The following is a 14565-nucleotide window of genomic DNA, read 5'->3' as shown; positions in this document are numbered from 1 at the left end:
ACTGAATACAGCTACTAATTACATTTTGGCACGCAGGAACGTTAGTAAGCCAGAAACACACTGAGAAATTCACCCAGAAACTGAAGGCCCTACTTAGCAGGAAAGCGGCCATATTTGTAGGAACAGCAAATGCTAATGTTGTAAGAGCCAGAGCCAACAGAGAGAGAGAAAGAGAGAGGCAATGGTGCCCACACTAAATGGATCTTTGTAAATACCCAGGCCAATCCAAGCCAAGCTGGCACACAGTAGCCCAAATTGGATTGAGGGCACTGTGCCACCGTTATTGTGAGGTGTGCCCACTGCATAACAATGAAAATTGGTTCCAATAAAGTGCTTAATGGAAAGCCCAGGCAAATTGATGGCTCTCGTTGAATTAAGCTGCACAAATCTTGCCCAAATCACAGGGACGGGTTCTACTACACTGAGAGAATAGGACCTGAAACATTCAGACCCTTGACAATCATACAGTATACTGTCCACTTCTGCTCCACTGCACTCTTTGCTAATTATTTACATTTTCTTGACTCTTATCCTGGTGTGTGTATCCTTCCTAGCCAAGACCACATTTCCTCAAACAGCTCTCTCAAAACATTTACTGTCTATTTTAAACAAACTCTTCAATTTAGCGCACACTCTTCAAATCCAGCTTACAGTAAAAAAGAATTTTCTGCAGAAAAAGTGTGTGGTGTTTGTGCAAAACTCGTCGCCACGAGGCTAGGGTGTTGTAGGCAGTTACCACGCCATGGCTATGTGGTTACTAAGGTGCTCAGAGTGTTACTAAGGTGCTTAGCCTGTTGCTACACAGTTGCTAGGGGGTTCTGAGTTGTTGCTTGGTGTTCCAAGTCACCCCAAGTCTCTATGATATTCGGGTCCCTAGATATGATTCAGGTCTCTGGGATTTAAAAAACAAATACATTTTATTATCCAAATCCAAATATGTCCATTACACAAATGGTGAAAAATGACTTGCATGCTGCTAAAATTCCTAACCCCAAATATGAGCAAAAGTAGTAGTGATGATTGGTTTACGAAGCACAAATAATAGTCTTCCTCCCTGTTTAACCAGCTGAAAACTTAATCTGAGCCACTTCAAGTCAAAATCAATGCAGTCATGGATTTTTACATTTAAGGATCATTACACTAATCGCACAATATAACAGTCTGTAGAGAGTAGAATTAAGGTCTATCCCACACACAAATACGACAGCCAAAGTGTTCTTTGATCTTAGCATAGTTAAAAATCTTATGTAATCCAAACTCCTGTATCAGAGTGAAATGTGCCTTTAGGTTGATAAGTGTTTGACTGATCTTTTTTGTTTTATGTACACCCACAGACCCATCAGCAGAGCTCAAGTACCCCTTCATTGAGACCAAACCAGAAATGTGTTTCTTATTTAGCCTTATCATTACTATTTGTACTATAATAAATTTTTTTCAGTCACTTCTATACTCAAAAAAGATAAATAGTTAGGGTGAAAACACCAAGTAGCACATATATTCTGCTACAAATCTCACTTAAATGTATAAAACTCGCACACATTATTTTGTTTTCTTTCCTTAAAGCTTCATTCAGTAACTTTTGTCTTTGTGTCATCTTGGACTTACACTGACACCTAGCGGCTTGTTGTAGCATCTTTTAAAATCAAGAGTTTTCAGTTTCAGATGCCATTATAGAAATGTTGTATTCATTGTCAGCCATTATTACTTTAATCAATGAGTGAAAGTGTCCAATAACAGGACGGTTACTGAGATTAAGCGAGTAGTATTCGGCTGGTCATGTGATTCTAACATGGCTGCCTCCATTTTTGGACCCTCTCCATGTAGAATAAAACAGCTTTTATAAGGTTAATAATATGACTGGAGTCTTCATTTTAATGTGAGTGGTCATGATTTCCAACATATATTGCAAAATTACAATTAATGTCTTTAGGAGTTAAACTTTTTTAATGACGTAAAAATGACTGAATGCACCTTTAAAAAGGATAAAAATAAAAATATTAATATAAATTACAATTAGTTATTTTGATCTACTGACAACTTGTTAAGTACCCCCAAAACCTTCTTAAAGAAACCTGAAAATTAAAATTCAGTCATCATTTCCTCATCCTCACGTTGTTACAAACTCATATAACATTCTTTTTTATGCAGAACACAAACAGTAAATTTTTGAAGAATATCCCGGTCTGTCTTTTCAATACGTCAGTGGATAGTGATACCGCTTTCAAGCTTTAAAAAGGATGCAAAAAATAGTTCATGCAATTTGTGCATCATATTCCAAGTCTTCTGTAGGCATAAGATAGCTTTTAGTGAGAAAAAACCTGAAATTAAAGTCAGTAATGAGAGAAGCTCGTTCACACTGGCTTGCACGTTCACACAAGAACTTGCATTGCTTTTCAGCAGCGCTATATGGTTGCATTGGACTACTTTTATTCTACTTTTGCATCCTTTTTGAAGCTTGAAAGCAGAATCACTATCCACTGACATTATGCTGTCATATGAGTTTGCAATGACATGAGGGTGAGTAAATTATGACAGATTTTGCATTTTTGGGTGAACTATCCCTTTAAGTACCCCATGGGGTGTATGTATTCCTGCTTGGGAATCACTGTGTTAGATGATGCCTACCTGGGATGGGGATGACAGGTATGCTCTCATTGGGCACGACTCTGGGAGAGCTACTGTCCTCAACGTAGAAATGAGCTGTTTGGAAGCACCTCCTGAGAGAAACGGATAGAAAAAATAAACAGTCAGTGGCCAGTGTAAAACACTGTTGTCATCAGGTGTGGTTTAAGAAACAATCCCCACCAGAGTAAACACAGATGCCAAGGGAGACGTATGAGAGGATCAAGGTGAACTTTGAACCCTCTTTCCAAAGAGCAAATCAAACATTCCAAACACAGATTACAGCTCCACACTTCAAACACGGGTAATTTTGATAAAACATTTACACTTACACACACACACACACACACACACACACACACACACACACACTCTAATTTACCCCTAAAACTTAGCGTGAAACATTTCTATCTATGAAAATTTCTAGCTTTTCTTAGAATGTATCTAAACGCCTACAACTGACCCATATAAAGGCACTGTATAAAAACATAATATAGCAGATCACAAGTTAAACAAGTAGTTGACATTAAATACTTATGGGAAGTTGACATGTTCTGCAGTGACATGCTAAACTACATCTAAAACTATTTTAAACAACATTTTGCTAATCCTTTTATGTAGATTTTTGATGTTTCTATGATCCATATTAAGTCAGAGACTACATGTGATATTTATACATTTGTCACACCACTTGACTATTTCAAATGAACTAGTGAAGGTAAAAGGCAATTAAAAAAAATAAAAAATAAATAAACTTGACCGGTTAAAGGACCTAAGATATACACCTACCTTGTGCATTAATTATAAAAAAATAAAAAACACTGGACATGTTATGTATCAACTACTCAAACGCACTCTTTCAGTGAAAGAAAACTGGTTTTACCTCTTTCCTTTAGTATGCTAAAGACATGACAAGCAGGGCAAAACTGAGAAAACAGAATCTACAGTGTATCTAGTAAAGAAACAAACTGAAACAGAAAGAAAAAACAATGGCTGCACTAAAGTTACAAGAAGCTCATGTTTTGGATGTCACCCTGATAAATCAGCAGGAGCTTTTTCTGTCCTACCTGTATTTGATACACAGCAGAGAACAGAAGCTGTTCATCCCTGCAAAGAACGAGGGATTTCAGAAGAGGAGGAGAAGCACTGTTGCCTCCACATGCTGTGGGGGGGGGGGGGGATTAAGAGGGTTGGTCTTGATGTATCACATGCACAGGGCTTTACACAAGTGTTAGAGCCACTGCCATGGCCAGACCTGAACAATGCACTGATCCCAGATCAGCCCAAAACTGATCTGATAAACCCCAGACACCTGCTGCCTTTCCCTCTGTAAACACACACACACATCCACACAAACTCCTTTGTGTCCAACTCCTTCATTCCTTTGTTGAACTCTTTTTACCTTCTCATCTTCCTGCCCAGGAGAGTAAAAAATACAAACAACAACAACAGAACCTGACCACAGCAACAAACCATATCAAATAAAATGTTGAAATGAATTTTTTTTATTTATTTTTTTATCCCCTTTTCTCCCAATTTGGAATGCCCAATTCAAATCAAAATCAAATCAAATCACTTTATTGTCACACAGCCATATACACAAGTGCAATGGTGTGTGAAATTCTTGGGTGCAGTTCCGATCAACATAGCAGTCATGACAGTGATGAGACATACACCAATTTACAATAACATCAAATTAACACAGCACAATTTAAACATCTGATATACACATAATTACACTCAACAATATACAAATAATAACATACACTGTACAGAATTCAATACGCACTATATAGATACACATTATTAAATAAAAATAAAAAATAAAAATATATAAAAAAGTATATATAGTAGTAAATATAGAATGTACAGTATTGTACTGTATTGACATTCAGGCTGTCGGTTGATAGTCAGTTGTTAAGAGAGAATATAATATAATAATATAATTTATGACAGTCCGGTGTGAGATATAAGAGTAATAAAGTGCAGTGCTGATGTATTTTGATCGTGGGAGATCAAGAGTTCAGAAGTCTGATTGCTTGGGGGAAGAAGCTGTCATGGAGTCGGCTGGTGCGGGTCCTGATGCTGCGATAACACCTGCCTGATGGTAGCAGTGAGAACAGCCCATGGCTCGGGTGGCTGGAGTCTCTGATGATCCTCCGAGCTTTTTTCACACACCGCCTTGTATATATTTCCTGAAGGGAGGGAAGCTCACCTCCGATGATGTGCCTGGCAGTTCACACCACCCTTTGCAGTGCTTTGCAGCTGTGGGCGGTGCCATTGCCGTACCAGGCGGAGATGCAGCCAGTCAGGATGCTCTCTACAGTGCAGGTGTAGAACCGTGTGAGGATGTGGCGGTTCATTCCAAACTTCCTCAGCCGTCTCAGGAAGAAGAGGCGCTGATGAGCCTTCTTCACTACGACTTCAGTGTGGATGGACCATGTGAGTTCCTCAGTGATGTGGACACCCAGGAACTTGAAGCTGCTGACTCTCTCCACTGGTGCTCCATTGATGGTGATGGGACTGTGTTCTCTGTCTTTTCTTCTGAAGTCCACCACAAGCTCCTTTGTCTCACTGACGTTGAGGGAGAGGTTGTGCTCCTGACACCAGTGTGTCAGAGTGTGCACCTCCTCTCTGTAGGCTGTTTCATCATTGTCAGTGATCAGACCTACCACCGTCGTGTCATCAGGAAACTTAATGATGGCATTGGAGCTATGTGTTGCCACACAGTCATGTGTGTACAAGGAATACAGTAGTGGGCTGAGAACACAGCCCTGTGGGGCTCCAGTGTTGAGGGTTAGTGATGAGGAGATGTTGCTGCCTATTCTAACCACCTGGCGTCTGCTTGACAGGAAGTCCAGGATCCAGCTGCACAGCGAGCTGTTTAAGCCCAGAGCCCGGAGTTTCTCATCTAGCTTGGAGGGCACTATGGTGTTGAATGCTGAGCTGTAGTCTACAAACAGCATTCTCACATAAGTGTTCTTTTTTTCCAGGTGGGAGAGAGCAGTGTGTATTGTAGATGCAATGGCATCATCAGTGGAGTGGTTGTTGTGGTAAGCAAACTGCAACGGGTCAAGAGAGAGAGGCAGCACAGAGCAGATGTAATCTCTGATTAGTCTCTCAAAGCATTTGCTGATGATGGGGGTCAGAGCAACAGGACGCCAGTCATTTAAGCAAGTTATTTTTGATTGCTTTGGAACAGGCACAATGGTGGATGTTTTAAAGCATGTGGGGACTACAGACAAAGAGAGGGAAAGGTTGAAAATGTCCGTAAAAACACCAGCCAGCTGGTTCGCGCACGCTCTGATGACGTGGCCCGGAATGCCTTCTGGGCCTGTGGCTTTGCGGATATTCACCCATCGGAAGGATCGGGTTACATCCGCTACAGAGACGGAGAGTGAACTAACCTCTGTAGCTTCGGCCGCGAGAGCTCTCTCCACGAGGGCGGTGTTATTTCCCTCAAAACGAGCATAAAAAGTATTTAGCTCATCCGGGAGAGAGGCAGTGGTGTTCATGGTGGAGTTTTTATTCCCTTTAAAGTCCGTGATGATGTTAATTCCCTGCCACATGCTTCTAGAGTTGGTGGTGTTAAACTGTCCTTCAATCCTGCTCCTGTACTGGCGTTTTGCGGTTCTGATAGTTTTTCGGAGGGCATAGCTAGCTTGTTTATGCTCCTCCGCATTCCCGGAATTAAAAGCGGAGGTCCGCACATTAAGTGCCGTGCGAACATCGTTATAAGATGCGCAATTCCCACTACTTAGTAGGTCCTCGTGGTGGCGCAGTTACTCACCACAATCCGGGTGGCGGAGGACAAGTCTCAGTTGCCTCTGCTTCTGAAACCGTCAATCCGCGCATCTTATCACGTGGCTCGCTGTGCCTGACACCGCAGAGACTCACAGCACGTGGAGGCTTATGCTACTCTCCGCGATCCACGCACAACTTACCAGGCGCCCCATTGAGAGTGAAAACCCCTAATCGCGACCACGAGGAGGTTACCCCATGTGACTCTACTCTCCCTAGCAACCGGGCCAATTTGCTTGCTTAGGAGACCTGGCTGGAGTCACTCAGCACGCCCTGGATTCAAACTCACAACTCCAGGGGTGGTAGTCAGTGTCAATACTTGCTGAGCTACCCAGGCCCCAAGCTGAATTGAATTTGAAGTAATAGTTCCCCCAAAATGGAAATTGTGTACTCAATTACCCACACTTTCTTTATAAACCTTTATGACTTATTTGGGGAAAGTACCATGGAAGTAGTCCATACGACTCATGCACTATATTCCAAGTATTTTGAAGCTATATGATAGCTTTGTTTGAAAAACAGACCGAAATTTAAGTCATACTCATAAATATAATTTGCACACGTGCATATTCAAACTTGGCATGTTGCGAATGGTTACGAGATATGAAAACCAATGGTGTCTTTACTGTATCTCTCAAATCTGATTTGTCCATGTGCATATTCAAACTTTGTGTTTTAGAATCAGAATCAGAATCAGCTTTACATGCTTACACATACAAGGAATTTGTCTTGGTGACAGGAGCTTCCAGTGTACAACAATACAAAAACAATACAAAAACAGCAGCAAGACATAGATAATAATAAAAAATAAAAAATAGTTATACACATATATACATACACACACAGACACACACATACATACATACATATGGATGTGTTGGATAAATATTTAAAAAGACTAAACTGTGTATTGCACATAGTTATTGCTCAATGGGGCAATTTAACTGTTCATGAGATGGATAGCCTGAGGGAAAAATCTGTTCCTGTGCCTGACGGCTCTGGTGCTCAGAGCTCTGAAGCGTCGGCCAGAAGGCAACAGTTCAAAAAGGTAGTGGGCAGGGTCAGTAGGGTCCAGAGTGATATTTCCAGCCTTTTTCCTCACTCTAGAAGTGTATAGTTCTTGAAGGGGGGGGCACGGGGCAACCAATAATCCTCTCAGCATTCCAAATTGTCCTTTGTAATCTTCTGATGTCTGATTATGTAGCTGAGCCAAACCAGACAGTTATTGAAGTGCAGAGGACAGACTTAATGACCGCTGAGTAGAACTGTATCAGCAGCGTCTGTGCCAGGAAGTTCTTCAGCTGGCGAAGGAAGTACAACCTCTGCTGGGCCTTTTTCACAATGGAGTCAATGTGTGTCTCCCACTTCAGGTCCTGTGAGATGGTAGTGCCCAGGAACCTGAATGACTCCACTGCTGCCACAGTGCTGTTTAGAATGGTGAGGGGGTTTCAGTGTTGGGGTGTTCCTCCTAAAGTCCACAATCATCTCCACCTTTTTGAGCGTGTTCAGCTCAAGATTGTTTTGACTGCACCAGACAGCCAGCTGTTCAACCTCCCTTCTGTATGCAGACTCATCGTCATCTCGGATGAGGCCGATGACAGTGGTGTCGTCTGCAACTTCAGGAGCTTGACAGAGGGGTCCTTGGTGATGCAGTCATTGGTGTAGAGGGAGAAGAGTAGTGGGAAGAGCACACAACCCTGGGGGGCACCAGTGCTGGTACTGGAAGTGAGTTTCCCCTGTCTCACAAGCTGCTGCCTGTCTGTCAGAAAGCTGGTAATCCACTGACAGATAGACATGGGAAAAGAGAGTTAGTGTAATTTATTCCGGAGTATAGCTGGGATGATGGTGTTGAAATCTGAACTGAAGTCCACAAAAAGGATCCTTGCATATGTCCATGGTCTGTCCAGATGTTGCAGAATATGATGCAATCCCATGTTGACTGCATCATCCACAGACCTGTTTGCTCGATAAGCAAATTGAAGGGGATCTAGAAAGGGTCCAGTGATGTTCTTCAGGTGGGCCAACACCAGTCTCTCAAATGATTTCATGACCACAGACGTCAGGGCGACAGGTCTGTAGTCATTAAGTCCTGTGATTTATGATTTCATTGGGACAGGAATAATGATTGAGCGTTTGAAGCAGCATGGGACTTCACACTGCTCCAGTGATCTATTGAAGTTCTGTGTGAAGATCTGGGCCAGCTGGTTAGCACAGGATCGAAGACACGCTGGTGAGACACCATCTGGGCCTGAAGCTTTCCTCAACTTTTTTTTCCGAAAGACGCGGCTCACATCATCTTCACAGATCTTAAGTGCAGGTTGAGTAGCAGGAGAGGGGAGGAGGGGGGGTTGCAGGAGGTGTTGATGTTTGTGTGAAGTGAAGGTCAAAGTGGGTGTGGGGTGTGAGAGTGGGCTGAAATCTGCAGTAGAACACATTCAGGTCATCAGCCAGTTGTTGGTTCCCTACAGGGTTGGGGGTAGGAGTCCTTCTGAGTTGTTTCATGCCACTCCACACTGATGCAGGGTCGTTAGCTGAAAACTTGTTTTTCAGCTTCTCAGAGTATCTTCTTTTAGTCACTCTGATTTCCTTGTGCAGTGTGTTCCTGGCCTGATTGTACAAGACTTTATCCCCACCCTTGTAAGCATCCTCTTTGGCCTGACGAAGCTGCCTGAGCTCTGCTGTAAAGCATGGTTTGTCATTGTTGAACTTCAAATAAGTCCTAGTAGGAATGCACATATCCTCACAGAAACTGATTTTAACAGTTCTTAGTTCGGGGCAATGGAGGAGTCAGGAGACAGCGAAGCAGATTCAAGGTCAGTCTTTTTAATTGTCAGCTTCACACACAATCGACGGTAACCGTCGGAACAGAATAAATAATAAACAAAGAAAAGCACTCGTGGCTGTCTGTGCTTGTAGGTCACTCTCTCTCCCTCTCTGATGCTCTGGCATGCCTTTTAAGTCTCCCTCTGCCATCACTATAATGAGAGACAGGTGTTAGAGATAATTATGAGCCAGGTGACGAGCCTTACCGCTCTCCCTCTCCCGCAGACCGACACATGACCACACCCCCCATGCCCCCACTGCTGACTCAGGCCAGGGCAACATCCGGCCTGCCCACTCCCCCCCCATCCCTGGAGAGAAAGTCAGCCACAACCATCTGCGCCCCCGGTCTATGGATCACCTTGAACTTAAAGGGCTGGAGAACCAGATACCAACAGGTGATCCGCACGTTAGTATCCTTCATGTGGTGGAGCCACTGCAGAGGAGTGTGATCAGAACAGAGGGCAAAGGCCCACCCCAACAGGTAGTAGCGGAGGGTCAGAACAGCCCACTTAATCGCAAGACACTCCTTCTCGATGGTACTATATTTTGTCTCCCTGAAGGAGAGCTTGCAACTAATAAACAGCACTGGCCGTTCCCCCCCCCACCCTCTGTGAGAGCGCCATGCCCAGCCCCCTGTCAGATACATCAGTCTGCAAAATAAAGGGGAGAGAGAAGGCAGGTGCATGTAAAAGCGGCCCCCCACACAGTGCGGATTTTACCTTAAGGAAGGCCTGTTGGCACGACTCTGTCCACTGGACCGGATCGGGAGCCCCCTTTTTAGTAAGGTCAGTCAGTGGGCTGGTAATGATCAGACTTCAGAATAACTAGGCACAAACCTTTGGTAGTAGCCAGCCAGCCCCAAAAACTGCCTTACCCCCTTTTTGGTCTTGGGCGCCGGACAGGCTGTGATCGCTGCAGTTTTATCAACATGTGGATGCACCTGCCCGTGACCCAAGTGGAACCCCAGATACCTAACTTCCACCCGCTCAATTGCACACTTCTTCGGGTTGGCCGTGAGTCCCGCCTGTCTCAGCGTTCTCAGAACAGCCCTCAGATGTTGCATATACCACTGCCAATCATTACTGTAAATGATGATGTCGTCCAGATATGCAGAGGCATATGCCGTGTGCGGTCTGAGGATCTTGTCCAAAAGTTGCTGAAACGTGGCCAGGGCTTCGAACAAACCAAACGGAAGAGTCACAAATTGGTGTAATCCGAACGGTGTGGAAAAAGCCGTCTTTTCTCGGGGCAATGGAGGAGTCAGGAGACAGCGAAGCAGATTCAAGGTCAGTCTTTTTAATTGTCAGCTTCACACACAATCGACGGTAACCGTCGGAACAGAATAAATAATAAACAAAGAAAAGCACTCGTGGCTGTCTGTGCTTGTAGGTCACTCTCTCCCCCTCTCTGATGCTCTGGCGTGTCTTTTAAGTCTCCCTCCGCCATCACTATAATGAGAGACAGGTGTTAGAGATAATTATGAGCCAGGTGACGAGCCTTACCGCTCTCCCTCTCCCGAAGACCGACACATGACCACGCCCCCCAAGCCACATTGATATATGATGTAACAGTATCTGTGAGCTCGTCCAGGTCTGTGGCTGCAGCCTCAAAAACACTCCAATCCATGCAGTCGAAGCAGACTTGTAGTTCCCGCTCTGCTTCATTGGTCCATCTCTTTACAGTCCTTACTACTGGCTTGGTTGATTTTAATTTCTGCCTGTAGGTTGGAAGTAGATAAACCAGACAGTGACCAGAGAGTTCCAAAGCTGCTCTAGGGACAGAGCGATATGCATCCTTTATTTTTGTGTAGCAATGATCCAGTATGTTCCTGTCTCTGGTGGGGCATATAATGTGCTGTTTGTATTTGGGCAGTTCAAGTGTGAGATTTGCTTTGTTAAAATCCCCAAGAATAATAATAACTGAGTCCGGGTATTGTTGTTCCATGTCTGTGATTTGATCAGCCAGCTGTTGCAGCGCCTCATTCAAACACGCATTTGGCGTGATATACACACTCACCAGAATAAATGAGGAAAACTCCCGCGGCGAGTAGAAAGGCTTACAGTTAATAAAGAGCGCTTCCAAATTAGGACAGCACATCCTCTTTAACGTTGTTACATCTGTACACCACGATTTACGATTTATTTTACGATTGGTTACGAGACAAGCAAGAACCAATGGTTGTTTGGCTTTATTGACATCAAACCTGGTGAGACTCATCTTTACCCTGCATAAGTGAATACATATGAATGAGATTTGAGAGCTGCAGCTTAAGAAGACTTGCAATTCATGCTGCTTTTTTGTCATTTTGGAGCTTGACATCCCCTGGTCAACAAATTCTTTCATTGTGTGGAAAAGAGCTGTGTGAATATTATTCAAAAATGTTCCTTCTGAGTTTCACAAAAGAATGAAAGTCAGACAGGATTGGAATGAAATGAGGGAGTGTTAACAATGACAGAATTTTCATTTCTGGGTGAACTATTCCTTTAAGCCCTGGCTAAATTACACTAGAAAAACTGTCTATCCAATGTAAATAATCTTTAGTCAGGCTCCTGGCTTAAACCACATCAGAGAAACCCTCCCTCTCTGGGCACTGGGAAACTTCATGCTTAACAGGTCTGATCTGTGTAACAAAAGCAGATCCAGGGCGGGCAGAAAATGTTTCAGGTAATTAGCACACACACGACCATAACCAGTCAAACTGGACATTGTGCTTTTATTATGTGGTGCAAATGTAGCTTCAGATGAATAATCACATGGGTTTAGTACAACGTTTAAGTGGAATTTGGATAAAATATTTTAGTCTGCTGGTATGTGGTGGTGATTAAAGGGATAGTTTACCCAAAAATGAAAATTCTCTCATTTACTCAACCTCATGCCATCCCAGATGTGTATGACTTTCTTTCTTCTGCTGAACACAAACAAATATATATATATTTAAAATATCTCAGCTCTGTAGGTCCTCACAATACAAGTGAATAGTGACCAAAACTTTGAAGCTCCAAAAAGCATATAAAGCAGCATAAAATTAATCCATAAGACTCCAGTGGTTAAATCTATATCTTCAGAAGTGATATGATAGGTGTGGGTGAGGAACAAATCACATTTAAGTCATTTTTAAATATAAATCTCCCCTTTCACTTTCACATTCTTCTTCGTTTGTTTTTGGCGATTCACATTCTTTGTGCATATTGCCACCTACTAGGCAGGGAGGAGAATTTATAGTAAAAAAGGCTTTAAATATTTATCTGTTTCTCACCCAAAGTGATTATATAGCTTCTGAAGTTATAGATTTAACCACTGGAGTCATATGAATTACTTTTATGCTGCCTTTATGTGTTTTTTGAACCTACAAAGTCCTGGCCACCATTCACTTGCATTGTATGGACCTACAGAGCTGAGATACTCTCCTAAAAATCATTGTTTGTGTTCAGCAGAATAAAGAAAGTCATACACATCTGGGATGGCATGAGGGTGAGTAAATTATAAGATTTTTTGGGTGAACTATCCCTTTAAGGATTGGCTAGGTGTCTCCTGTAAACCTAGCAAGCTGCTTTGCTGTCTACTACCTACATAGGCAGCTGCCTTCTATTCTTAGGCAGCATCCTAACCAAAATGTAACCTTATAAGTGACTGATTTGGATCTCGGGCTACTTTTAAAAGATGCTGTGTCAAGTTACAACTTTGAAGAGGAGAAGCTATTCTCTCTCATTCAGCTGCTGCCTCTTGCTGTTTTGAGCACAAATACATCATGGATACGTTCTTTTGCACTATTTTTAATTGTTGGTGTATGAAAACGTGTTGGATGGACGTCTTTGACCATTTAGATGCATTTCTGCTGATGTGCATTTCAGTGCAGGATGATACTGGAAACTGGATGTAGATATTTCAGCGTGGATTGCATGTTTTTTCGGATCATATCAATGTGAACTAGTCACAATACGATTCATGCTTAGCAAAGGAACTGTTATTGAAGGATGGGGCAGTTAAAAACACTTGGACCCGTTTGATAGTTTATGGTGCTGACATCCTGTTTACATAGGGCGCATCCATTGATGCGACGCAACGGCTTGAGGATGTCTACACCGGGCGCATTGATACAAACTTTCTAAACTGTTTATTTATGTTGTTGGCAGTAGTAGCACCAGCGTGTGCTGCACAAAATGGAAAGGGACATCTGTTTACTGTCAGCGCAACGTGCCGCGCTGCAATAGAAGCTTCTTTGGTAGACAGCATCATTGATTATAATAGGTTCTATTGCTTCTGACGTGCTGCGACTCTCGTGTCTGGTGTAGACGGTGTGAGTGTTAACAGTTGTGCTTGAGATGAACAGTTTAATATAATCAGATTCAACGTGTTGGATGTGTGTTATGTGTAACCCCTGAAATGTAGTTTTATAATGTTGTGGAGCTTGTTCATTCTCTTCAGATTGAGTTTCCAAAATGGCTGAATTTGAGGGGCTGCACGCTGTTTGCTAATCAGAACAGTGGGTGTTTACGTTTAAGTTTTAAGGAGGCGCTTAGGCCAAAACCGAGTGTTTCAGACAGAGGGCCAGAGACAGGGTGGAAAATTATCATATATTACTAAATTATGAATGTTTTAATGCAAAAAAGTTACTCACATTATCAGTGGACCTGCTCAGTGGAGCGGTGGAGGATAAAAAAACTATATAAATAAAAGCATTTCATGACCCCTTTAAAGTCAACATTTCTCTCGACTCGACTGCCATCTTGGATTATATTTTTTCATTGCGCTCGTTGCAAATTGCAAAGGACTGGTGGTTGCAAAAAGACTGCTTCAAACAGTAAACCAAACTTGTAATTAGCTGACCTAACAATTAGCTGTTACCTTTAAACTGTCTGGTTAAGCTAAATGAAATGTCGTGCTGCACTGTAGGCTGTCAAACGATGTAGTTTTAGCGATATTTAGAGGAGCTAGCTAGCACTAGCTGTCTAATCTATCAAATCTAACTCAACAGTTTTTGCCACCACTTATTTCGCATGCACTGCAATTTTTGTAAACAATGGGATTGGTCTGTTTAGATGCGTTTAGGGTGATCTGTTTGAAAAGGAACGATGCTAAAGGTCCAAAATGTTTCGATATTTGTCCACTTCAACCATATTCGGAGGTTGTCAAAAATGCATGTGACCACATTGGGGTCATAGTATTTAAATGCCACCAACTCACCTGTCAATCAACCATTGCGCTAAACAAAAGTTTTAACTTTGCCCGTTACTGTACATGTGGATTTAAAAGGAAATAACTTCAATACAATCGCAAAAATTTAAAAAGAGAATACATGTACATGCACAAGAACTTGAC

At 42.6% G+C, this 14565-nt stretch overlaps 1 protein-coding gene across 1 annotated transcript in view; it reads right to left on the bottom strand.

Annotated features, from left to right (window-relative positions):
- Positions 1–14565, bottom strand: part of ptprga (protein tyrosine phosphatase receptor type Ga) — a 413560-nt gene that overhangs the window by 31646 nt on the left and 367349 nt on the right. The window contains exon 14 of the mRNA XM_051672679.1: positions 2626–2717. Within this exon, the coding sequence (XP_051528639.1) occupies positions 2626–2717 (92 nt within the window). The remainder of the gene's footprint in view (positions 1–2625; positions 2718–14565) is intronic.

Source organism: Myxocyprinus asiaticus, chromosome 35 (genome assembly GCF_019703515.2).
Source record: "Myxocyprinus asiaticus isolate MX2 ecotype Aquarium Trade chromosome 35, UBuf_Myxa_2, whole genome shotgun sequence".
In the NCBI taxonomy this organism is placed as follows: Eukaryota; Metazoa; Chordata; class Actinopteri; order Cypriniformes; family Catostomidae; genus Myxocyprinus; species Myxocyprinus asiaticus.
This window is presented reverse-complemented; position numbering and strand designations above follow the sequence as displayed.